Here is a 25,753-nt window from a genome sequence, read left to right as displayed (position 1 = left end):
ATATGTGAAGCCAGTGAGCACAGGACCACCTGAGGTTAAGGAGACTGAGGAGAACAGCAAAACGAAGTTGCTGAGCACCATCAGCGTGCAGGCGGGATGAACAGCTGCCAGCTACCAGGAACACCAGCGGCTTCCCGGGAAAAAAATGCTAAATGTACTCAAAGAGTGACCTCTACTGGGCAAAGCACAGAGCAGCGGCACGGCACCGGCAGCGGGAACACTCCGGTACCAGCAGACAACGGCACAGAAGATGCAATCTCTGAATTGATTTCTTCAAATGCTTGCAATGTTAATTAACCACCACTGGCAGCTAACGCAAATAACTGTCATAGCAGTTACAAGTCAAAGACTTACTGCACATCCCAAAATAAATGAAAATAAAACGGGTTGGCAGCATAATAGTTGTACACATACTGATGACACCTGCTGCCAATGGTGAAGTAACCTTTAGTATTCCAGCCTGCTTTCCAGTCACATCTTCCCCTCTGTGCCCTTTTGGCTGTGATAACAGACAAAGTGAGCATCTGAAACCTCTTCAAACACACTTCCTATTCACAATATAATACATGGATTTTAATTGTCAAAACTTCAACAGCATACCAAGTAAGGATTGCCCATCCTATACTAGGATGTGAAATTCTGTATATGTTCTAAGTGGCTGGAGAATACCTTGAGCTAGCTGACCTAATCAAACTCCATAAGTTTCAGTATCCCTTCATATTTCATGGCAAAATAGTACACAAAAGCTGCTCTGCTAGGAAAAAGCAGACAAGGCTTAAGCCACATTTTTATGCTCTAACAGAGCATATTCTTTATGAAAGTGAGTTTTTTCTGTTGCTAGTTCTACACCAATTCTTACAGATCTAGTGGGGCACAAGGGGACCAAAAATGAAACCTAACCTAACTGCTGACTTCAGCCTGCAAAGGTACTTTTTTCCAGTCAAAGATATCCATTTGTTGTACCAGCACAATCAATTTACAAATAAAGTAAATAAAGAAATAAACCCCAAAACCCCATGAGCCCTCAAGACATGTGATAGACAAACCCTACCATCAGCTCTGAAAAAATCCTGATCCTGACTAAGGTGATCTATTTAACTCTGTGTCCCAGAGCTCCACCTTGTGCTTGAAATGACTTCGGGCAAGACCCAGATTAAAAACAAACAAGCCTGGGGATAGATATCCCTTCCTCTCCCTGACCTGGGTTCTCAGAATCTCAGTATTCTGCAACTCCAGCCTGCTCCCCAGAACCATTATTATAACGTGAACTCTAGCTGAAGGGCTCTGAACAAAATAGCTCTAAGTTTGATTTCAAGAACTTTTATGACAAATTCCTTGACACACGGCTGGCACTGCTATCCCAGCATGAACCAGAGAGCAGCAATGTCACAGGAATTGTGGCAGCTGCCCCTGCAGAACAGGCAGATCTACAGCAACACCTGAAGGTCTCTTTCCTCCTGCACAGAGGCACCAGATGAGCAAGTGGCTAAGATTGCTGCAGACTTTCAGTGACATTCCACCTAAACTTGAGTGAAGCAGCCCTAGAAACACCCAAAACAGAAGCATAAATACCCACAAAAATTACTACTGTTGCACAGATGATGCAGAAACAGTATTTGTGGCTGACCTAACTGATCAAATGTGGTCTCTACAACAGTACGTCCTGTGGCTCAAACTCCCTCTCTGCCCCTCTAGCAGAGCTGCCCTAATTCCCTACCACTGCTCATAAATGATCCTACTGAGCAGGAGGTGAATCTGTATGTCCCTCAGCATCAAGTGACATAAACAAAAACAACTTGGTCACATCTACCTGAATTAATCCACCACACTGAAGGGCAGATACCTATGGTCAGCCACTCCCGCCAATTTAAAAAAACATTTGTTAGAACTTCTATTGCATTTACTCTGATGGTAGCCAATGGGTTCAAAAGACACCTGTGTTAGGATCAGACAACCTATGCAGGCTAAGACTATCTTGAATTTTGCTTCTCAGCTATATAGTGGATAGAAGGCTTTAAAATTACTAAATGATGGAACGAAAAACACCCAGTATAACATATAGAGACACTGGTCCTTATGTCTACATTATGCCAAGAAAAACCACAAATATTCACTTTCTCCTTCTGCTTTCTACTGGATTGTCAGAGCCCCTACAGAGGAATCATCCCAGCTTTGTCACTTATGCAGCACCTGGTTCAACAAGACTGCAGAATCACAGCTATTTGGCTTCCCTGAGAGTTTTGCTTCCCATTTTGAAGCACAAGTAGTGACTGTTTCAGAAGTCACCTAGAGCAGAAAAAGCCAGTTCAAGACTCCTCCACTAGCACAGCACCAGATAACTGAAAAAAAAATTCAGCCTAATATCTGCCAGAAAAATCAATGTGGACTTGAGTACTTCTGATAATGAATGATTTAGACACGTAAATGAAGTACAAATGGCACACTAGAAATACTCTAAAATCCATGCCACAAAAGTATTCTGAGCAGTATGATGGATTTAATTGAGCAGTCCTCATACTTGCTGATGAAACTTTACTTAGTTTTAATAGTTTTCTGGCAAAAATACAATGTACATTTACATAAAAATATGCATATCCACGTTTTACATTTATTTATGCTTTCAGATAGACATATTTACTCTAAACACCAAAAAAAAAAAGCTAGCAGAACACTCATTTAAATGGCAGGAAACTAGTAGAAGATGCTAATATGACCTTAGTGTAGCATGTCAAGTGTCACTGCCATCAGCCTCCTAGTCATTTTAAGAACAATCTGCTAAGACAATTAATTACATAGCTTAAAAGATTAGGTCAACAGTGTCAAATATGAGAATATGAACTTGAAATTTAGCCTTTTAAAAATGTGTGCTGTCTATTTAAGTGTCTACATCCATTTGTGAAAGAAGAGTAAGTTTCAGACTTGATGAGTTACTTCTCAGGACAAGCAAGGGTCTTTTCCTGCCATGAAAGAAATCCAAACAGAGCAATTAGAAAGGCTGACAGAATCCCTTGGCTGAGAGAAGGCATGTACTTGCAGCCTGCTGATCTGACAGCTACTTTAGGAGAAAGCAGTTAATTGAAGGGTGAGATTTAATGTAATGTAACACAAACTTACAGTCATGGCAATCTTTAAACTGTTATTTTAAAAACTAAAACTGCTTTAAGCAAATGGTACCTCTGTATTTTTCTTGAATAGTTAAAGCCAACCTGGACACATTATTCTTGGACACCTCTTATTACTGTATCTTTCCTCCCCCAGTCAGGTCTGCTGCTAAGACTCAGCCAGGACAAGGGTTGGCTACTCAGCTTTTCAGTGTGGAGCTCATGCTGAAGCACATGCCCTCCCCAGGCTCAGATGTGAGACAGCCAAGTCTACCATCATTCAAGTCTCCATGCAGGAGCTTCAGCCTAGCTCCTCTTCCTCAGAGCAAGGCAGACACCTGCTACCTGCCCAGCCAGTTGTGTGCTCAGCTGAGATCATCCTTTAGCTACATTAAAATCTGTAAGACACCAGGCAGAAAAGCTGATTCACTGGCCATCTGAAACTGTCAGGTTTCAAAAGTTCTAAGAATTTTACAAATCTCAAAGAACAGTGAAGAGTTTGGTAAAGAGTTACTCTTTACCAAATGTCACTCTTGGTAAAGAGTTACTCTTTACCAAGAGTAACATTTCCAACTCATTTCATCCTCGTGCCAGGTAAGCAGCCATTCAGACAGAGATACCACAGTAAATAATCAGCACCAGAGAAGCCTTGCCTGTCAGCACTAAAGTACCCAGCCTTGGGTGAGCTGTCTGATCACAAGAATCAGACAGAGGTGTGCAGAATGAACTGCTATCTCAAGGTGCCTGCAACCCTCCAAAGGCTGCAGAGAAAGTTGCAGTGGCTGAGTACAATGAACTACCTAACTTTGAACAGCTCAAGCTCAGGGACAGCCATCTCTTGTAGTGCCTGAGGAACACACAAAAGTCACTAGCTGGGTGGCCCCAGCTCCACCAGTGGCTGATAACAGATGCCAGACAGCAATATGCCCAAAGAAAATTCATCATAATCTTTCTCCAAGGATCACTCTCTCAGCTTCATGCTATTTGTAACTTCGTGGCCTTCTAAACCATGGACAGAGCTGCATGTTTAACAGTGATGCACTTTGGACTTTTCCTCCCTTAACTGGCCCATTAATTTACCCACCAGTCATCATTTATATGCCAGATGGCTGGAAACTGTTGTTTACATTTGTAATGAAATTGAGATTTCTTTGGAAACTACAATGGGATAAAAACAAATAGCAAGATGGCAGTCTAGAGGGCATTACACTACCAAAAGAAGGGTCCTGAACAACTAATTCATGGTTCTCACAGGCAGTAAGTGCCCATAATTTTATCTATTTACTACAAACCCTTTAAGCTACACATTAGTACCCAATAAACTGCATCCAGAGAAGTGCTTATGCACTAAAATCTAGGGATATTTATATTCTCTTCATGCTTAATCCTCTGCAAATGCTCAGAGACTGCAGTGACACTTTTGCATTAATTCACAGTTTTAAATAACACATGCTACCTTACAGCTCATGCAGCAAGTAGTGCAGAGTTCAACAGGCTGAGTTTTATTAATTTGTTTGTGTTTCTTAAGACCCATCTCAATTTGTAAAGATACACCCTAAAGCACAAACACCCTAATACACCTCTTGTCAACACACACCCACTTTATTGGTTCCATTCCCCTCCCCATTCCATCTCTCCAGTGAGTTTCAAGAAGAGGAGTGGTTTAGAGAGAAACCCACTGGCACATGCAGAGAGCAGACAAAAAGAAGAACATCAACAAGAACAACAGTTCTTTTTAGAAGATGCACAGAAACAGGGTGAGACAAAATTCACTGCTTGAATTTCAACAACCAAGAAGCAGGAATGTTTGCACAAAACACTGGTAGATAAACCACAAAAACAAACAAACAAAAAACCCAAACCCACAAAAACTTTTGTCTTGCAAAAGTCAGTCTGGTATCTCCCACTACCAAGTTAAGTCTTGTATTTATGTTGTTCTTGACATGCTATTCACCAACACCTCACCTAGGAACTTCTTTACTGAGGGAAGCAAGATCCACAACCTGAAGATGGTGTGAGCAGTATGACCAAGAGAAAACCATTTTTTGGACAGAAAGAGGCTACTTTTTTTTCCATGCCTGATGCTTACATTCAGTTGGCCTTGCTCATATATGTTTGATTATATATGTAATGCACTGAAGTTGTAATTTGCTTTGCTTCAGTCAAATTCATTATCCATTCACTGAAAGGAAAACTGCGGTGTTTCTGAGACAGTTAAAAATTTCAAAAGTCCTCACCTTAACATAAGGACTTCAGAGCCATGGTAGGAAATGGTTTCAGATTTCTGGCTGAACTGCTGACAAGACTGAGAACTACAGATCTTTCTGTACGTTGCAGGTCTCTATTGAAGTTGGAAAGGCATGTTGAAAATGGCTGCTAAGTCACATCCTCAATCTCTTTATTTTTAATGAAGTACTAACCAAGAAGCACCACTCTAATAGTGTCATTGCACTCTGTATCAAACTAGCAGTGCCAGCTCTTCAGTGTTACTCAACTGCCTGCAGTGAAGTCCAAACCCAGGAAAATACTTACTTGTAAGCTTGTTGTGACTCAGAACCAGCTGTGTGATGTGAGACAGCGTAACTGCAAATGAAGAGAGAAAGAAGTTAGTTTATGGACATGGCAACTGAGAGCTTGTATCTATCTCAGCTGAAAAAAAAAAAAAAAGAAAGCTATTCTTTCCACTCCAGTAACTTGATTCACATGCATTGTCACAAATAAACAAGAGAAGCTCAAGAGTAAAGGGTCAGTCCACCTACTCCTCTGCACTTTTATTTCACATTTCTGTTACTGCATCAGACACAACATGGGGAGTTTTACTCACTGATACAGCAACCTGTTTCAGCTAATCCTTGAAAAAGCTCATGACTTAAAAAAGGCAAACACAACATGCTAGCAGAATGAAAGGTGCCATCAGATCAGACAGTTCAGTGTCAAAAAAAAAAAAAGCATCACCACAGTTCACTGCGCGATTGCAGGTTGTGAAGGAAAGAAAGGCAAGAAGGAGAAAAGAACAAACAGTGCAACAGTGCCCACCCTGAATTTCTCCCAAAATCTGAGCACTCAAAGTACTGCCTGCACTGCCTTACTGTGCAGAACAAGAGGACAGGGAAAGAAGCCCATGGAAAGTCTGTAAGAGCATTGTAGGAAATCATCACTAAAGGGCAGACAAGAGCAGCAGCCTCCACAAAGAGCTCTGTCTTTAAAACAAAGGGCACATAGGTACCTGAACCATAAGCAACCATTTAACATTACTGAGTGCTTATCCATATAGATAAATAGAGTATTGCAATTTACACAGCAAAATGAGAGAAGATTCTGGAGATAGTCACAAGCTTGTGAACAAATGCCTAAATAAGCTTTCTACATTTGTTTCTCTTGGTATAACTATTTTAATAATTGGGACAATCAGTAAAAGTCAATATTTCATGGGCCCTTGATACTCAAGCCTGACTAATAAGAACACAACCACCAGAAGAACAGCTCTACCACTGAGATGAAAAGTCCTCTAGTCTGATATCTTCAGTGTCAAGGCAACTGAACCTAGACTATAGCCAGATAAAATCTGACATTGTCAATCCCAGGAAAAAAATCCCTTTTTTTTCCTGCATTTCACTTCAGAAATAAGTAATTCTGGAGCTCTGAGGCTTTACCTAGACTCAACAGCATCAACAAAAAAAAATTGCTTTTTTTTAAAAAAAAAAGGGAAAAAATAATTGGTTTTGATACTGTACCAAGGTGCTTCCTTTTCACTTTGCTTTTAAAGCAGAGAAATTAAACAATGTCATCATGTCTGTGCAAAGGAAGCATGGATCCTTATCAAAGGGCAATGAAGCTTTGGGGCTGCAGATTTTGGTCTGAACATTGAACTCCTGATGAATTGAAATGCCATAATAAGTGCATATTTAAAGGTAAGCCTTTTGACTACCCCATCAAGCCATGTGCACCACTGGCCTTTAGCAACACATGGTTAGAAGCATAATTCTCAGCAACACAAGGTTAGAAGCATTATTCTCACTACTCCCTCTCCTTTTTTGTCTCATCACAGTGTTATTCAACCAATACTATTTTCAGAAAGGCTTCTTCACTCACATCTATACAGAGCAGAACAAAGTCCATGTTAAAAATTTCAAGGCCAAAATCCCTAGGCAAAAGACATTTGAATCTATATTTTACTGTCCAAATTTGACTGAAGCCTAGACACCTTGTCTGAAAGTCCACCTATCTCAGTCAATCCTGATGCATGACAAAAAGTCCCACGGCATCTTTGACCAGCAACAGCAGGTTGACAATCCCCAAAGGAACAAGAAAGGCTACACTCCAATACTATTTTGAAAAGAGCAAAGGTTTACGTGTCTGTGCTCTGGACTACTTCCAGCAGCATTTTAGACATACCAAGGCAAAGAGATTCTTCAGTCTTGAAACGTCCAAAGCTACTACCAGTTCAGAGGCAAGTATAGAAGCATTTTAAGAAAGGGAACAAAGATAAGAGCAGGACTTGCTCACTCCTTACACAGAGAGAAATTTGCTCACTTACACTAAACAGACCTGGGTCAAACAACCAGCCTCTGGAAATAACATGTTTTCCTTATGTTATGTTCCTGCCACATGTCTACTCCTGTGAAAAGGGCTGTGTTGTGGGAACAGCTGACTGAGATTTACCTCATCCTATACATAAAGTCATTCTGTAGGACAACTAAACTATCAAGTCTGGCAAGGAAGACATCTGTCTTAACTAATTAACGTCCCCAGGTAAGATCTACAAGGCTAAAGGTGGGCTGGTGGGGCAGTTTTGATTTGGATGTACACAGTCCAGGTAAGCACAACACACAACAGGTCAGATGACTCAGCCTGTGTACCAGTCCCCTGAGAATGGAAGGGCACTGAGATTCCTACTGGAAATTGCTGTAACCCCTCTATGATGCCACTGTAGGAGCTTCTGGACACTACCTTGGTAACACTATAGTCATCAGCATACAGGCAATACATTACTGTGGTTTCATGAATGCACCAAATATTCACACAGAATAATACTTATTTTCTATAATACCTACTGCCAGAGCAATTTATTTGCACAGTAATCACAAATTCTCATCATGGTCCTAGTCCCACTATTACTTCAAAAAAGAGTGAGTCAAGGGAAGAATACTTAGGTTCTTCCATTTTTCACTATTATCAAATCTCTTCATATAGTGCTGCCCTGCACTGCAAGCTAGCTTCACATAAAATATCTGGATGACAACACTCAACCTAATTATTAAGGAAAATATAAAACAAATAAAAGCCCTGCCCAACAGCAAATTAAAAAAAAGCCAAAACAAAAAACACACAAAAAACCCCCCAACCAACCAACCTGACAAAACAACCAAAGCAAAGTAAAATAAATTAGGAAAAAAAAACCCACACCCACAAAACAGGAAGACCCCAGTGACTTTGCTGAGCCAAGATAAGACACTGCCTGTCCCACTGGAGGAAGTTAAAGCAGGATGAGCATTACAGTACTGTTACAAGTAGCCTGCCTCTCCATCTTCTGTGCTTTCATTATTTTAGGAATGAACAATTTTATCAACACCAACTTTCTGATAAAGAATTCTAGTCACACAACTATGTACTTTATGCAAAATATGAATAGCTTACAGATGGAATGATAATGAGAACAAATTAACACATAAATAGGATTGCATCCAATATTCCTTCCCTGACAACAGAGCAGATGTCGCAAGTTATTTGGGCAAAATAATTCCTTTACTCGTACCTCCTCCTCCATATCAACTGCTTAAAAGACACATAAATGACACTGGTCCATACGCTAAGAACAATTCCATGGTTGTTGATGGCTGTTTAAAGTCCCTTCAATAAATGCCTTATCCTTTGCTAGGCTAGGGGAAAAGAACATTACTCCCTTCTTGCTGGAGTTGGCTGAACCTGCTTGCTCAGCCTACGGATGTCTATTAATCCTCTCTACCATTACCTGTCCATAGTGGGTGCTTTATAAACAAATATAATCTATTTACTTCACAATATGAAGGCAAAAAACCCAAACCAACACAATAGGACACTTCCATGGGACAAGATATTTTTTACACTATTTATGTATGGAGGATGTACAACTATAGTAGAGATGTGCACACAAATGGTGCAACTTGTTTTATCATACGCTGGAATAATAAAAAAGTCTTTAACACTTAAAACTGTGTCACATGGTATTTGCCTGACAAGGTAAAGCACAGAACACTTAGATCAAGGGGTATTTTTTATCTCAAATGAAATCTCCTTTCTACAGAACATGTCTGAAAAAGGGTTCTCATATTACAGCTCTGAAAGCATCAAAAATTCAGATGCTCTGAAGGTGTATAGCACAAATCTAGTTTGTATTTTAAGTCATTAAGAGAAAACATAGAAGTGCCTGGATTCGAGGAATATGCCAAAAATAGAACTCTACTTCTAATGACATCAATGGGCTCCTGAGTCAGATGTGCTTCAGGGACTATTTAACCTTTTGTTGTGAATCTGAACACCACGTTGTATATAAGCTGGTAACTATACTCCTTCTTTGCTAAACATGAAAGTGGGAAGAGATGTAAAGGTTGCCAAGCTTGTGGGTCTAAGCTAGCTTGCCAATCTCCTTCCAGATAGAAGTATTTCATCCTTAATTGGAAAGAGACACTGGTATTTGACAGAAACAAGTTTTGCTTGTTTATTGCACGTTTTGCTTTGTATCTCCCATGCCTATTGCAGAGGGTGGAAGACAATGCAAAAGAAAGTATGAGTGACTGCCCAGTACTGCAGGAAGCCATTCACTATACTGAAAAGAGAAGCCAGAAGAGAATTGTATCTAAGATAAGGCATATATACCGCTTTGCTCTTCTTTGCCCCCACATAACACCAGTTTTCTCTATCACTTACTTTATTTTTTGTTTTTTTTTTTCTTTTTTTTTTTCCCAAACACACATGACAAGAACAGGGCAACACCTAAGGAAAAGGACTGGCACACTGAACAGATGCTCCATGCTGCTTCCAACTCCTTGTGCCTCTATTAACCCTATGTGAATTAAGTTAAGAAAGGTTAAATACAAGCTCATTAGCCACTCTGCAGCAAGTACTGAAGTGTGCAGTGAGACAAGGCTTGGTCCTTTCCTTGAAGATTTAGGACTAGAGTAAGGGGTACTTGGCACCTCTGGTGGGGGCATTCACAACCAGTAAATAATTACATGAGACAAAATTCTGATCAGGGGCTACCAAACACAGTAACTCAGGCACACCTTCCAACCTACAAAACCTAAACAGCCAAAAAGGTTCCCTCCACTCCTTATCTAAACTTACCTAAACTCTCAGCATCTACTAGTGGCCCTCCTTAAAGACAAAATGCTGTCCAAGAAGAGTAACTGGGCATGAATAGTGATGATTGCTTTTAACAGAGATCTTTACTTCATGGAAGGAAAAAAATAAAAATAGCTGAAAAGAAAAGCTTTAACACTGCCCTGGAAAGGTATGCAACACATAGAGAAGTAAAGGTACCAGCTAAGTTTCCTTTAGCTTACAGAGAGCTTAGCCAGAGAACACCAAAATATCCAATCTACATTAGAGAAGACCATCCATTTGGGGTCAGGTGACAGGGTTTTGAAAACAAGTTTAACACTTCCTCAACCCTTTACTAAAAATTCGGAAGTATTTGGTGAAAGGTGTTCCTTCTCCAGAAGGCAAATACCTCCATGGTAAAAAAAAAAAAAAAAACAACCAAACCCAAAACAACTTATGTGTTCTGTCAGTGAACATAATAACTGAAAAAGCAATTAATTTAACAGAAATCAGTCATCATTTCCCCCTTCCCTAACTTCCATCTCACAATGAAGAAGGCCCCAGATCCCCATGCCAGATCAAGTCACACAACATGCAACAAGAGTATCTGCACAGAGACTCCTCTGATGCAGTCTAACTAGGGTACCTCACATCTATACTTCATGCAGGGAGCTCCCTGCCAAAGACACTTCAGATGCTTAATTAGCAACCTGGTATCAGGGAGCATCTGGGGACACAGTGCCCCACCCTGCTCCCTGGCCCTGCCTGAACAACAAACCTCAAAGAGTCTCTGTGCAAGAAAAGCCGCTTTTTTTTACTATTATCAATGTGCTTCATCATTATCCTTTTTCCATGCTTGAAAGATCAAAGCTAGTTAATTAATTATGTATCTAGAGTTGACAGCAGGCACCACGTCTACTTAACAAAAGCAACAGTACTCTGTTGCTGCTTCATATACCTGACAGATCTAAGTATAGTTCTCAAAACTGATCTGTAATTAATGTGAGCTAAACACCACTTTGTCTCAAATAACTGCTCATCCTATAGAAATACAGTGAAACTTTCTGTTTAATGTGAGTTCACATTTACGGTCCTTACAACACCATCTTCCCAAAGTCCCATGCACCACCCAGAAGCAGGAAAACAGTAGTAAGGAATGAAGACTTAAGCACAGAACCTAGCTCTGCAAAACTGTACTCAAGACTTCATCCTTTACTGATGTGATTGAAGATACCTTGATGTGCTCCCAACTCTGCAGATAATAGCGAGTTGGTAGCGAGCCATACCCTTCCCTGAGCTCATATCTATCTTGTGAGAAGAGTTATGTATATTTGCTCATGGCTGCTCTCAAGTTTAAAAAACACAGTAAAGAGCTAATCCAGGATACAGTAAAGAGTTTTAAGTACATTGGTTGGTTGAGATTTTGCTTTTTTCCCTTGATTGGATCATGCATTCAGAAAAATTTCAGCCTGTGGCACACTACAGACAGTCACAACTTTAACTCCCTGAGTATTGGCAATGTCATAACATCACGTGCACTTTAAAAAGGCAAAGATACCTAACTTGCTCTTCATTTATGTACTCTCCAGAACCATAACAGCATGTTGCTATGGATAGGCTATATTTACTGAGAATTTAACAACAGCAAGTGCACCATACCGACAGCAGCACCTTGCCATGGTTCAGCAAGCATGTGCAATCGTGTAATATCCAAAGCATAATGTTGCTGTATCTGTGATACAATATTACTGCCCTCTCCTTCAGAGACCAGTCGCCCGTAGATGCAGGCTGATGTCACCCTGTCCCTTTCAAAAGCCAGTGGAGATGCTGCTCGGCTGGTGTTTTTGTAGCAGAGAGGACGGAGAAGAGGGAAAGTTTCCCCATCAGCCAAGTGCCAGAATGCCAGCAGTGCGACAGGGAACGCTGAGCCCCCTGCACACACACACCCGCACGGCTCCGGCAGCCTGGTGCGGGGCGTTTCGCTCAGCCCCGGATCGCTCCCAAGCCCCCGTGCCCAAAGGCACCCCCGCACCGGAGTCTCGGACTCGGCGCCCGGGCCGGGCCGGGGTGTCCCGGACCCCCCACGCCCAGGGCCGGCCCCGCTCGCCCGGGACAAATAAGGAAGTTTCCGCGCTGTGCCCGCCCGCCGCCTGCGGTACCTACACAGGCCGGGCACGTCCAGCATGCTGGAGATGCCGCGGTCGCACATATCCACCTCGGGCTGGTTCTTCTCCCTGCTCTCCTCCACGATCTTCTTCAGGGACTTGGACATGGTCTAGGCGGGGGAGAAACGGACACCGTGAGCCGGGCGGCGGGGGAAACTCGCCGAGGGAACACGCATCTCCCCCAGCCGGGGCAGCGCCGGGAGGGTCCCGGCCCCCAGCGCCCGAGCGCAGAGAACCCCCCTGCCCAGTGCCGCCGGGGGAACCAGTCCAGTCCCGTCCCGTCCCGTCCCGTCCCGCCCCGCCCGCCGGGCCCGCCCGTGCCAGCGGAGCACTGCCCGGGATGCCGGCCGCACTCCCGCCCCGGCCGGACAGACGAACGGACAGACAGACAGACAGACAGACCTGACCCGGCCCGGCCCTGCCCGAGGGCACTCACCGCGCGGGGCTGCAGCGGGACACGGCGGGAAGCGGCGGGACACGATGGGAAGGGGCGGGACACGATGGGAAGCGGCGGGACCCGGCGGGCGGATCCCGAGCGCGCCGCCCCCCCTCGCCCCCGCGCGCAGGCGCAGCGCAGCCCCGCCCGCGCTGACCGGCGGGGGCGCCAGCGGCCCTGAGGGGTCGGGCCAGGCCGGGCCGGGACTCCCGGAGCGCTCCGGGCTTTGGAAAGGCTGCTGGGGACAAAACACGTTATCGCCAAAATCAGCCGCACCGAAAAACACCCCGGTGCATTTAACCAGCGGTTTCCATTTCTTCAGGTGCCTTCATAGGTTTTCCAGTCAGCTCTTAACAGCAAAACAAGGCTGGGTCCATGTTCTGAGCACTTTTAACTGGTCTCGACACGCCATGGCGTTGGAGTTACACCTTACTGTACAGAATGTAGTTATGTATGTAACCTCTGTCACAGGAGTTAAGGTGCTCCTGCTTACTGTCATTCAACAGATATGGAAGCTCAGAGCAATTAGTGACTAAATCTATTAAGTTATCTAAGGCCAGGCTACCCACTGAGAAGCACAGCTTTGAATTTTGCATATGTACTCCATGGTGTTACTTAGTAGCCTAAAAATGGTATCCACAGAACTCAAGATGATGAGCGTTTGCCTAAAACATCAAATAAAAAACTTCCTGGAGGCGCAACTCCAACTTTTCCTTTTTTAGGAATGAAAGGATTTAATACTGGACTGCAGAATTGTAGCATGTTTATTCCTAATTGGAACTTCCTACTTTGAGTGCTTCCTGAAGCTACTGTCTGTTTTCAAGACTTCCTTACAAGGTACTGCTGGAAGAGTATCTTCCTTTTAGCTGGATTTCTCAGCAGAACCCACTGTCACTCAGATGTACAGGGAGATGATGTACAATTCTTATTTTGTCTGCAGAACCATGAATCTGGATCCTTTCCTGTCTAAGAAAATGCCCTAACTGCCACCAATCAGTTGTCCCAAAGACCTAAGTGCTACCATGTCTGCTGTTCTTATTTCATGGCAAATGATTGCAGGTGTCATTTAGTAACAAAGGCTCAGGCAGATTGTCAGTCTGTAAGTGTGGTCCTGCTCCCTTATTCCAGCTAACAGCACACGTGACTCTAACAAGACATTTACAAAACAGTCTTCATGGCTAATGCAAAGCTCACCTGGCTTCTCTCTGCCTCATTTATGCAGTGATCAAAACATTGCATGTAGCCTAGATACCCACATAATACTCCTACCATAGAAGTATTTAATTACTTCCCACTTAATAAACATATTGTCATTACTCCCTTTCATCAGGATTGTGGGGGTTTTTTGCCATTTATCTAATTTCATTATCCTGTTGTGTGTAAAGAGTTCATCTATCATTCACAGCTTCTATGTGACCTTCTTTCGGTCCTGCTTGAGCAAACCTTTTGTCTGAGCATAAATCCATGCCCCAGTCAGGAGTATTGGCATTGGATTTAGCAAAGGGGAGTTGCTGTCAAGCCTTCCTTTTAAAGTTTCTCAGTGCCTCATCGAGCACATAATTGTCTCAGAAGGAGTGAGAAGGAAGATACAGAAGCTACTCTATCCAAAGGTCTTTGATCATGAAAACTGATTTTTTCAGATTGTCCCTTCAGCAGTCATGAAGAGCCACTTCCTGCAGTGGGTCTGTGTCACTGCAGTCACCCATTCTCCCCTCTCTTATGCCCCCCTCCTCTTCCCAGTATGTGCAGTCATTCCAAAACCCCTTTGACCCCAGAAATACTTAGTTCCCTCTATACCCCCAGCTAGAGGCTGGCCAGCCTGTTCGTGGGGTCTGGCCAGTAGAGCCCTCCCCAAACATACAGTGCTTGAGCTCACAGTAGAGACTTTTCCAATTTAGGTCTTGCTGTACCTTCCAGCTACTGATTTTTTGCTAATGAAACAACTATGAAATATCTTTGCTATCTGTCAGATCTGTTCTAAATCCATCACTTGGCTTAAATATTTGTAGAGCAGATGCCTGAATTCATTGCAGAGGCTGGCAAATGCTTTCTGTCCTTAGGCCTGCAGGCTAAAGCAGGTGACTGTGAGTAGATGTATGGCCATGGCTGTGTGGCAGAGCTGCAGTTCCCCCTGTGGTGGTCGAGGAGGCAGAAGTTGCCCTTGCAGTGGTGCTCCCTGGCTGCTCTGCCCAGGCAGTGATGGCTGGACCTGCCTCCTGCTGGCTCCTCTCACTGTGCTGGGGCTCAGCAAGGGAATGAGTAGCTCTGATGCCTCCCTTTTTTCTGTCCTAGGTACTTCTACTAACCAAGGAAATGATGTTTTACATTATTATTCTATTTTTATCTCTGTTTTCTCCCTCCAAGAAAAGCTATGATAAAGAGCAACATTAATGCAGGGATAGCATGTCATCAAAAGGATGCACCAGCAACACTCCCCTGCAAAACCAGTTGTGTAGTGCTGGGCACTGCCACTACAAATTCATCCATCAATGTTATCTCACTAAGCGTGATAACCAGCATGCAATATTTATTTTTCCAAATGTTGTAAAAAAAAAAAGCCTCCTAGAATTTGGCCTCTATTTTTATTATCATTTAATAAATATTTTCAAAAATTCTTTCTTAGTAATCCAATTGCTTTCTATTATAGTCAATATAATCAATCCCATGAATTTTTATTGCATTTCGTTTTAATTAGGACTGCAGAATAATTCTACAGTTTCAGTTCGGCAGTTGACAAAAAATAATTGCACCAAATATGTTAATTCTGGTGCCTAGGACGCATATCCTGTGTTATTATGGGAAATTGAGACACCTCCTCCTTTGCTTTATGAACCAATTAAAAACTGTTTTTTAGTCAAAATTGTTTTGTAAATTTAACTAAAATTAGCTACTCTTTTAAATTGACCAGCACCATTACTTCTAGCATTTTAGCTCTATATTTTCTGTCTTCTTTACTTATGTGACTATAATTGTAAGAACATCTCACAGTGGTATTATTTCTCATTTATAATAAGAACAGTCCTGCCACGTGGGAAGGGCAATTAAAAACATTGTTATGGACATTTTAGTGCTTATTGTTCAAATCCTGGTCTTTGGAGGGCTTACCATTCATATATAACTGCCTCATAAAATTACTTTTGTATAAGAATAAACATCTGTAGCAACATGCAGAAGAAGCTTTACATGTAAAATAAAAACATGCAGGCTCTAGAAGGTGAAAACCTGCACTTTCATTATCTGCTTTGTCATTGACAGAGGGAGGTTGCAGTCATGCAGGTATTACAATACAGACATGCAGCATTCACAACAGTGACATTATAAAATAGCAATGTGCACAGACATAAAAGCAAAGGTTTTCATGACAGTGTTGTGAGATGAAGCTATATTTCTTATTAAGTACAGATTTTGTCTTTTGAATTGTACATGGCAAAAAGCACATAGAAGTTTCATAGGATAATTATTTCCAGATTAACTGTTTGGTTCTGCTTTTTTGTGTTTGCTGTACATTCATTTTAAAGCAAGTGTTTCAAATTGCTCCTTACCTTCCAAGACAGAGACATGGCTTAGCATCAGCTCTCTCCTTTAAGGACCTCCACTTTAATACTTCTGCAGTTGGTATTTTTGTTGTGGTTCCTCATATAAAATGTTAGAGGACAGCAGTGGGTTACTTTGTTCCTTTGTTTTTTTAAAGAATGGGTTTGATAATTTAATTTTAGACTTTGGCTATTTTTGGCAAGAGTCACTTGGGCTGGATCAATTCAGCCTTGTACCAGCAGCTTCATTCAACAGTCTTCATGAGCACAAATTCTCTGCTGGGCTTTTTTTTTTCCCTCTAAATAGCCTTATGCATTTTTCTCATTTCTAAATAAAATTATGCATAGGTATTGAATATTTCTAACATTTAAAGATGCACCAAGCATTAGTTAGTTATTGTTAGATATAAAAAAACCTTAAAAAATTCTCTTCCTCTCATTCATGGTGCTCTTTATTCTTTTTATTTTCTGCAGAATTTCAATGATTTTATAAAATTTGATGATGTGACAGATCTTGCCAACAGCAAGTATTTATCATGTAAAAAATGTCCAAAAGCATTTAATTGCTTTAAAATGAAACATGTTTTTTCTCTTTGTGAAAGCAGCCTTTCTGAAGTATAGATTTCAGCAGACTCACCAGTTTAGCTGGAGTTCCCCTCAAGATCTTAAGGGCAAAGGTTTTGTTACCAGAGTGGCCCAGGCACATGCCAGGTCACCAGAGCACATCTCTGTACCTGTCCCTAGGTCAGCAGGAGACCTCAGAGCCGTGAGCTCAGTGCCTGCTGTGTCCTCGGGCACCTTGGTGTCCTTAAACTGTGTGACATGGTGCTGACTCCAGCCTCCAGAAGCAAGGAATGACCTTCATTCATTAAAACCACATACAGGTTTCTGTTTGACAGTTTATGCTCTGTCACACCTGCAAAAAGGCCAATGTTTAACCTGAGAACTCATTTCTGACAGCGCCGATCCACTTTTAGAGGAGCAATGAACAGACCACAGAACACTGCCTGCAGTGCCATGGAGCTGTTTGGAGGGACGTGTCCTTCCCTTCCATGTGTGGCTTCCAGCTGAGCTGTGCTCTGGGCTGGGTGAAGTGCAGAAAATGACAACATTCTTGCAAGTTGATTCTTGCCTAAAATCCGATGTTTCCATGTCCAGCCACCTCACAGCAAGTGACAGCATCCAGATCTTGAGGAGATTCTCTGCCATGTGCAGAAGTGCTGCACCAACTGCACCAAATCCATGGTGATTCATAGGAAGGTCAGAGCCACAATGGACATTCATGAAACCTGTGATGCAGCATTCCACAGGGAAGAAATGCAGTTCTCCTTACCTCTGCAGGCAAACCACTCAATCCATGCTTGATTGTCCTTGGAGTCTCTTACACATTGCTGTCTATAGAATTTATTTTGTGGCTTTATCTTCAGACATTTCAGATGTTTCTTTACTGCTTGCTATCCCATGTAGGGAGTTTTAATAAACACTATGGACAAAGATTGCATCATCCTTTGACTGCAAGTACAGCGTCAGTTTCAGTGGACTCTCAGCAAAAGTTTTCTGGACTAATAATCTGAAAATATTTAATTTGATTATATGGTCTTTTATGTCTTTCCTTATTAGAGGAACTTTCTGTTTTGCTGGCAGCTCAGTAGGACACAGCTGCCTCACAATTTCATCCAAATACAGATATTTCTGTTTTTTCCATGTTAGAGTTAGGCATGTTAGCAGGAGTATCACCGGCACATAGGCTCAGTTTTTCTTTGTCCTTGGAGAGTTGTAAAATGCTGGCTTACATCTCATTCTGTTGGCCAGTGGGACTTCACAAGTTTCTCTTTTTCTAAGTTGTCACCCAAGGATTTTGGGTAGTATTTTATAGCTTGTCCCTTTTGTCTGCTTTGTTTTTTCTACATTTTATCAAAACCAGAATATCTGCTCAGCTGTTATAAAGTTTTGTATGTTTGTGGAATTATGGCTTTTTTGGCATTCACTGGGCAATCTTCAAAGATTTACTTGATTTTGTTAAAACTGCCACTTACACTTCAATATCTTTTCATCATTAATTGCTTCAATAATCACATTAAGGAATTGCTTTCACTGTAAGTCACTCTTTGTAATAGTTGTGAAATGAGACTTCTGATAAGGCCCCTGTTCCTTTTTTGCAGTGCACATTTCTCTTGCCTGTCCATCACAAATGACATTCAAGAAATTAATTGATCATTTGTTCTGGATTGTGACAAAAAATGCTTCATGGTGGGAATCAGTGTCCTCTGTCCACCCTGTCAACAAATCTTTTATGTATGATGTGTGTTAGCCTGGGGAAGGGAAAAACTAATTGAGTCAAAGGTCAATTGATATTTTTCTGTCTGCCCTATTATGAAGTTATAGCTGTTTCATAAATGTCTAGAAAGTTGCCGAAAGGTTGACTGGAAGGGTGACATGGTTACTGAAAGCCTCAGAAGTTTTTTATATTCAGTTGTAAAATAGACTTTGAAGCTTGAAAATATAACTCAATAAGTATAACCACAGATATACGTATATATTGGACGTAGGGCTCTGATACTGAAATTACTTCTTAATCTGGTTAAGATTTAGAACCACATCGTGTCCTTGCTGTGTTAAACTTCAGTGAATGCTCAAGTACTGATTTCCGCTGGGTTATTATACCCAATGCACACTATTACTGCAAGTTCTTCAGCACAGTTATCTATGTAAGTGGTTATAGGACAGAGACCATTTTTTAGCAATTTCTGATTTTAGGTAATTTGAATAAAACTTAAGCTGATGTTTTCAGAAATCCTTCGGGCAAAACCACATAACTCTAGGGAACAAACTAAAGACAGCTTCATGTGTTACGTCCTCTCATCAACTTCATGTGTAATTAAATTCTTATAGCATTAATTGTACAATTTTGAAATTATGTAGAAGAATATAAAAACATGTGGCAAAACCTCCTTTTCCCACTTGGGTAGGTAATAGTTTATTTTCAGCACAATGGCAGATCAATGGTTTTTTTGACAGTATTCCAAGTTCATAACAGCTACATTTACAGTAACTTTTAAAAGGCCTTACTTCAGTTGCAATTGTCATCACTGGACTTCAAACCTCCTTTATCATCTAAAGTCTTTTCAGTATAGCAAGGAATGGTAATACATTTCTCATAAGCAATGTTTTAGCTTGTCCATCTTAACTGGAATCCTGATGGTAGAGTCACATATTCAGCATGAAATTTTACGTAGACTTGATGAGATGTAGCAGTAAATGGAGCGATGTTTGTATCCTAAAATGAAAGACAAGAAAAATTAAAAGCCTTATAGAACATCAAGATCCTTGATGAGACAGTCAGAGAGTTAGAACTGAGGCAAAAATTGGATCACAGATTGACAGTGATCTCAGTAACTGTTCTAGTTACCGTTGCTGCGTTTCTCCCTCAGGATATTGCAAATATTTAAAACACAAATACAACGAAGTATGGAGCAAGCTTGTTTGATGCCTCCCACTAGATGTCACTGTACGGTCTGAGTTGGAAGGCTTCTAAGGCAGCACACAGGTTCTCACTGGTTTTACCTCTCCTTGGCAGGTAAGAAGGGTTTAACTTCTATTTTTAGAGTCACGGCCTAATGTTTTGATTGAAACTATACTTGCATATGGGGATACCAGAGATTAGTTCAGGTTTGAGGATTAGGAGCATTATGGGGATTATATGTAGGGCTATGAGAAGATGTTCTCGTGTGGAGGAGTTTTGGACTGATGTACTGTGAGATGGGAGAGTGCCTCATTGTGTCATTATGAGCATGTATAGGGTGTATGAGGCTGTAAGTAGCATTGCGGCTCCTGTTAGGATAACTGTGAAGGTGGATCAGTTGAAAAGTGCGATTACAATAGTTAGTTCTGCTATGAGGTTTGTTGTTGGAGGGAGGGCTATGTTTGTTAGGTTAGCTAGGAGTCATCAGGTGGTTATGAGTGGTAGAAGGGGCTGAAGGCCTCGTGTAAGTAGGAGGATTCAGCTGTGGGTTCGTTCATCGTTGGTGTTGGCTTTTGCCTTCACTTCCACTCATCTGTGTGGAATTCATGTCAGAATGAGGGAAATGGTCCTGTACATGAAACAGTAAAAGCTCCTTGTAACCACTCCTGTGCTTACAGGGGGGAAGGCAGTACGGATGGAAGGCAGCACGGAGGGAAGGCAGCATGGAGGGAAGGCAGTACAGAGGGAAGGCAGCATGGAGGGAAGGCAGTATGGAGGGAAGGCAGCACGGAGGGAAGGCAGCACGGAGGGAAGGCTGTATGGAGGGAAGGCAGCATGGAGGGAAGGCAGTACGGAGGGAAGGCAGTACAGAGGGAAGGCAGTACGGAGGGAAGGCAGCATGGAGGGAAGGCAGTACGGAGGGAAGGCAGCATGGAGGGAAGGCAGCATGGAGGGAAGGCTGTATGGAGGGAAGGCAGCATGGAGGGAAGGCAGCATGGAGGGAAGGCAGTACAGCGGGAAGGCAGCATGGAGGGAAGGCAGCATGGAGGGAAGGCAGTACAGCGGGAAGGCAGCATGGAGGGAAGGCAGCATGGAGGGAAGGCAGTACGGAGGGAAGGCAGTAGGGAGGGAAGGCAGCATGGAGGGAAGGCAGCATGGAGGGAAGGCAGTACAGAGGGAAGGCAGCATGGAGGGAAGGCAGTACAGCGGGAAGGCAGCATGGAGGGAAGGCAGCATGGAGGGAAGGCAGTACGGAGGGAAGGCAGTACAGCGGGAAGGCAGCATGGAGGGAAGGCAGCATGGAGGGAAGGCAGCATGGAGGGAAGGCAGTACGGAGGGAAGGCAGCATGGAGGGAAGGCAGCATGGAGGGAAGGCAGCATGGAAGGAAGGCAGTACGGAGGGAAGGCAGCTTGGAGGGAAGGCAGCATGGAGGGAAGGCAGTACAGAGGGAAGGCAGTACAGAGGGAAGGCAGTACAGAGGGAAGGCAGTAGGGAGGGAAGGCAGCATGGAGGGAAGGCAGCATGGAGGGAAGGCAGCACGGAGGGAAGGCAGCATGGAGGGAAGGCAGTACGGAGGGACGGCAGTACGGAGGGAAGGCAGCATGGAGGGAAGGCAGTACGGAGGGAAGACAGCATGGAGGGAAGGCAGCACGGAGGGAAGGCAGTACGGAGGGAAGGCAGCATGGAGGGAAGGCAGCATGGAGGGAAGGCAGCATGGAGGGAAGGCAGTACGGAGGGACGGCAGTACGGAGGGAAGGCAGCATGGAGGGAAGGCAGTACAGAGGGAAGGCAGCACGCACCGCTCCGCAGTAGGGCCCGACAGGGGCATGGCTGGCATCTGGCCCATCGTAGAGGATCAGATAGTTGCTGCTGCAGTCCCCGGGGTCATCGATGCTGATGAAATCAAAGTTCACTGTGACAATTCCTCCCTGGGGTGTGGTGATGGCCCACTCACAGTCAGTGTTGTTGGGGTAAGTCCCAGGGTACCTGGGGCTGGCAAAGGAGCCACTGGTGCCGTACAATGTCCCGCCGCATCCTGGAAGGAGATCCTGTTAATTGGCCTGGAAGGCTTCGTTTCATAAGGCAATACATGATGTGCTACATTAGCACAGTATCACTAACAGTGCTGAAACCAGAGAGACTGTGAGCTGGGACAACTAACATGGCTAGGAACACTAATAAGAGATAAAACGGAGGCTCTAGCTTCAGCAGCCTAAGAATATGCAACGGGCATTAGACCGTCACTGAATATTAAAACCAACACTGCCCCCCTCCAAATTCTTTGAAACAGGAACTGAAGTTTTAAGTCTGTGCCTTAGTCAGTTCAGTTCCCAGCTACTCAACTGGAGGTGAATTTGCTGTGACTGTTCTTTGGCATGAAAAGTAGTCAATCCTCATGGGATAGAAAAATACAGTGAACAACTCAGAGGAATTACGCATATTAAGTCAAAGTCCATCTATGCCAAAATTCAATCTTCAACAGTGGGCAGAAGTAGATGACCTATGAAAAATGCAAGTTTATGGAGGAAGAATGTGCAGGCCATGATCCAGATTACCCTCACAGTCTCCAAGAATTTTCAGTTTACAGTTCCCAGAGAGGGCACCTTTCCCCTTAATAATGTTTATCAGATGAACTTGTGTGGGTAGCCCTTGAATCCATGTAAATTTGTAGTAAGCTATGGGAAGGGGCTCCACAGCTTAACTGCATGCTGTATCAAGAACTCGTTTGTCTAGTTTGTTATGAATCTATGAGCTCCTGGCTTTATATGATGACTGCTAGTTCTCTGTGGGAAAAGTCAAAGAACAGTGGATCACTATTTATCATCCAGTATCACTCAATTTTATAGAATTCAGTAGTTTCTTAACCAGATTAAAAAGTCTCAGCATACCTCATACAGAAGCCACTTTTAGTGTTGAGCCCTTTGTTAATCCTGATTTTTTCATAAGAAGAAATCAGAACTGTGCACATCATTCAATTTGTGTGTAAACTATGGATTTATACAGTGGCTGTCTATTTATTTTCTCTTCCTTTCCCAACAATTTCTATCATTATGCCAGTCTACTTGACTCTTAGTAAACTTTTGTTTTCATGAAACTATTTTACCCCTAAGATCTTGTTCTTGACTACTGATAGTCAACTCAGTGCCTGTATTTTTGTAAGTAAAGTTAGGATTGTCTTTTTTTTGACCACATTATATATTGACACTTTCCTACACTGAGCTTCCTCTGCCTTTCCATCACTGGGTCACTCAGTACGGTATGGTTATTCTGCAGTACTCCTCATCTGGCCATGAGCTTTCCTACCTCTAGTAAGTCAGTGTCATGAAGAAACTATTACTCAGCTGTTCACTGCCATTTCATAAGCCATTCATGAATGTGTCCATGATATAATCACTACACATTATTATAGGTAATTTATTTTCTTGGGGCAGCTTCCTGTCCCCTTCAGGCTTAGCCATGCCTAGCTCCTCGGGGGCATCACAAGAGGACTACTGAGTCACCAGCAGCACCACCACTCTGTGGATCCCGAGGCAGATGTTCCTGATTTTTTCCAGCCTCTCACTGAAAGAAGGAGATCTTTATCTTAAGAGGACGACATCATCTGGGGTTTCTAAAGTCAACATTAGGAGAGGGAATTGCTTCCATCTTGTAAAATAAATCTTGCCCCAGTGGCCTTGAGGAGCAACTGCCTCTCTCTGGTGACTGAATAGGGTGGACTGTGGGCTCTAGGGAAGGTATAAAGAGGTGATGAGGAAGGATCCATAAAGAGCTGAATTCCACATTGCTGCATTTTCCTTCTATGTAGAATTATTTTGTAGTTACAGCCTTACCACTTGATGATGAAGTCCAAGTAATTTCATATCCATCATGAGCCACTGAAAAATCACTCTTGAAACGAAGGTAGACAACATGGTTTTGGGGGAAGATGGGGCTGGGCACAGTGTTTCCACAGAACCTGCCAAGTAGTGGTGATTGCACATCACTTCCATTTCTGACCTTCAGGGAACACAAAGAATTTACAAAAAATACTGTCAACATTAAATTCCTATACACTTATATACCAGCACAATTATTCACAGATACAAACACAGCACAAACTAGGCAGTAACTTGCATGCTTACTATAGCTGTAATTTTAATACTGCTATATTTCCTACCACATATTCTTGTGTAGAAGGAAAAAGAGGCCATTAACTGGTCTGAGTTTTATAAGTAATTGCACAGAACAAGTATCATCAGAAACAGGCAGCTAAATGTTATAGTGTGAATATCTCCAGACTGAAAAAATTGTTTGACTAGTAGCTAAGATGTTCTTATGCAGTTCAAGCCCATGTTTTGCTTTTCATAAGAAATATTAATATTCCAGATGAAAAGATTAATTCTTTACCCTTCAGACTGCTCTTTTCCCCAGTCACATTAAGACACAGATCATATTACATAGCTCAGATCTAATCTGATTTTTTTTCTGCACTCCAATAATGCTGGTGCTTAGATCCATTTCTTGAGACAGTAAAGAGGATATGAAAATAGAGCTAAATTATGATTCTGTCACAGACATCTGATTTTTGTCATCTGACCAGAGAACAACAGGAAACCTGCAAGAATGAGGATTGTGTAGGAGGAAGGTACACTTTTCACTGACACAAAGTACTTTTGTAAGTGTCTTACAGTTGTCACTAGAGTTTGTTGGTTTCTGTTTTGTTGTTTTTTGGGGCTTTCTAAATTGCTTTTTAGGAAAAAAATCTTTTTTGACAAAAATTTCAAGCAGATGGAATCTACTGCTGTAACAAAACCACTCAGATTTATGGCTTTCTGTTCATTCATGGATGTCAGCATCAAACACAAACTATTCCAGATGACTCTGTTTACTGGGTAACCTCAACAAGAGCTAGGTAAGGGTAACATAATGAAACTATTTATTCACTGGGTTTGGATTTAATAGTGTGTATTGTTTCACCATAAAACTCTGGCAATAATTAGTCCCTAATTCAGTCACTTCAACTCAGACTTTATCCACACTTGATCCAAACATACTAATATCCTTTGAATTTAGCAGATTTTTACATAGGCTCACAAAATATGTATACTTGCACGATACCTCTAGGAAATCATGTGAACAGTGGATGCTGTCTTCCAAACGGAAAGCGTGGAAAAAGAGAGATATTGTGTGATTTGGGGGAGCTCGAAGAATGATAGAACAATCCATATTATTGGGGTGAAGACCAGGCCAGCCAGGGCTCTTCAGGTAACCAAATGACTGATTATACTCTCTGCTGCAGCCTTGAGACGGAAAACCAGAAACATGTAAGGATTTCAGATCTCTGTATTGCATTTCAGTGTATGAAATAAACAAAGAGAATAGTAGATAGGTTTTTTGGGACATTTCTTCAAGCTTACCTGTAGCTTGATAGGAAAATCTGAATCCATTGTTAATTATATATTCATCTGACTTGAAAGTCACAATGGCAGTGCGATCATAAGAATAAAACTCAGGGACTGGAAAACTTTCAGTGCCACAGAATCTGTGAACTGACCCTTGGCTCTGCTGGAATTTAATACATCACAAGTTACTTAATGATATAATTCATTTTTATACGTATTGAACATAAGGTAAATAAATCTCTCGACACTTTCTATACCAACTATGAAATTGCATTTTAAAGTTATCCTGGAAATCACTTAATAATATCTCAACATTTCATGTTGAATTATTATTAGGAAAAAATAGAATATAAGAGCTATTCTCATGCCAAAAT

At 42.3% G+C, this 25,753-nt stretch overlaps 2 protein-coding genes across 3 annotated transcripts in view; both read right to left on the bottom strand.

The window, feature by feature from the left end:
- The window catches only part of RSU1 (Ras suppressor protein 1), a 102,085-nt gene extending 88,986 nt beyond the window's left edge, over positions 1-13,099 (bottom strand). Inside the window, exons 1-3 of one of the 2 annotated variants that reach the window (XM_036379039.1) lie at positions 13,002-13,099; positions 12,564-12,675; positions 5,634-5,684 (exon numbers count right to left, since the gene is read on the bottom strand). In XM_036379039.1, coding sequence (XP_036234932.1) covers positions 5,634-5,684; positions 12,564-12,672 — 160 coding nt within the window. In that variant the 5' untranslated portion in view covers positions 12,673-12,675; positions 13,002-13,099. Of the gene's footprint in view, positions 1-5,633; positions 5,685-12,563; positions 12,676-12,967 lie in introns of both variants that reach the window. The other variant, XM_036379040.2, reaches the window with a different exon arrangement.
- A 6,456-nt stretch (positions 13,100-19,555) lies between these two features.
- The window catches only part of CUBN (cubilin), a 144,508-nt gene continuing 138,310 nt past the window's right edge, over positions 19,556-25,753 (bottom strand). Inside the window, exons 63-67 of the mRNA XM_036406448.1 lie at positions 25,395-25,542; positions 25,096-25,277; positions 23,829-23,994; positions 21,798-22,033; positions 19,556-19,811 (exon numbers count right to left, since the gene is read on the bottom strand). Coding sequence (XP_036262341.1) covers positions 19,704-19,811; positions 21,798-22,033; positions 23,829-23,994; positions 25,096-25,277; positions 25,395-25,542 — 840 coding nt within the window. The 3' untranslated portion in view covers positions 19,556-19,703. The remainder of the gene's footprint in view (positions 19,812-21,797; positions 22,034-23,828; positions 23,995-25,095; positions 25,278-25,394; positions 25,543-25,753) is intronic.

The sequence above is a fragment of the Molothrus ater genome, chromosome 1 (assembly GCF_012460135.2).
Source record: "Molothrus ater isolate BHLD 08-10-18 breed brown headed cowbird chromosome 1, BPBGC_Mater_1.1, whole genome shotgun sequence".
Classification (NCBI taxonomy): domain Eukaryota; kingdom Metazoa; phylum Chordata; class Aves; order Passeriformes; family Icteridae; genus Molothrus; species Molothrus ater.
This window is presented reverse-complemented; position numbering and strand designations above follow the sequence as displayed.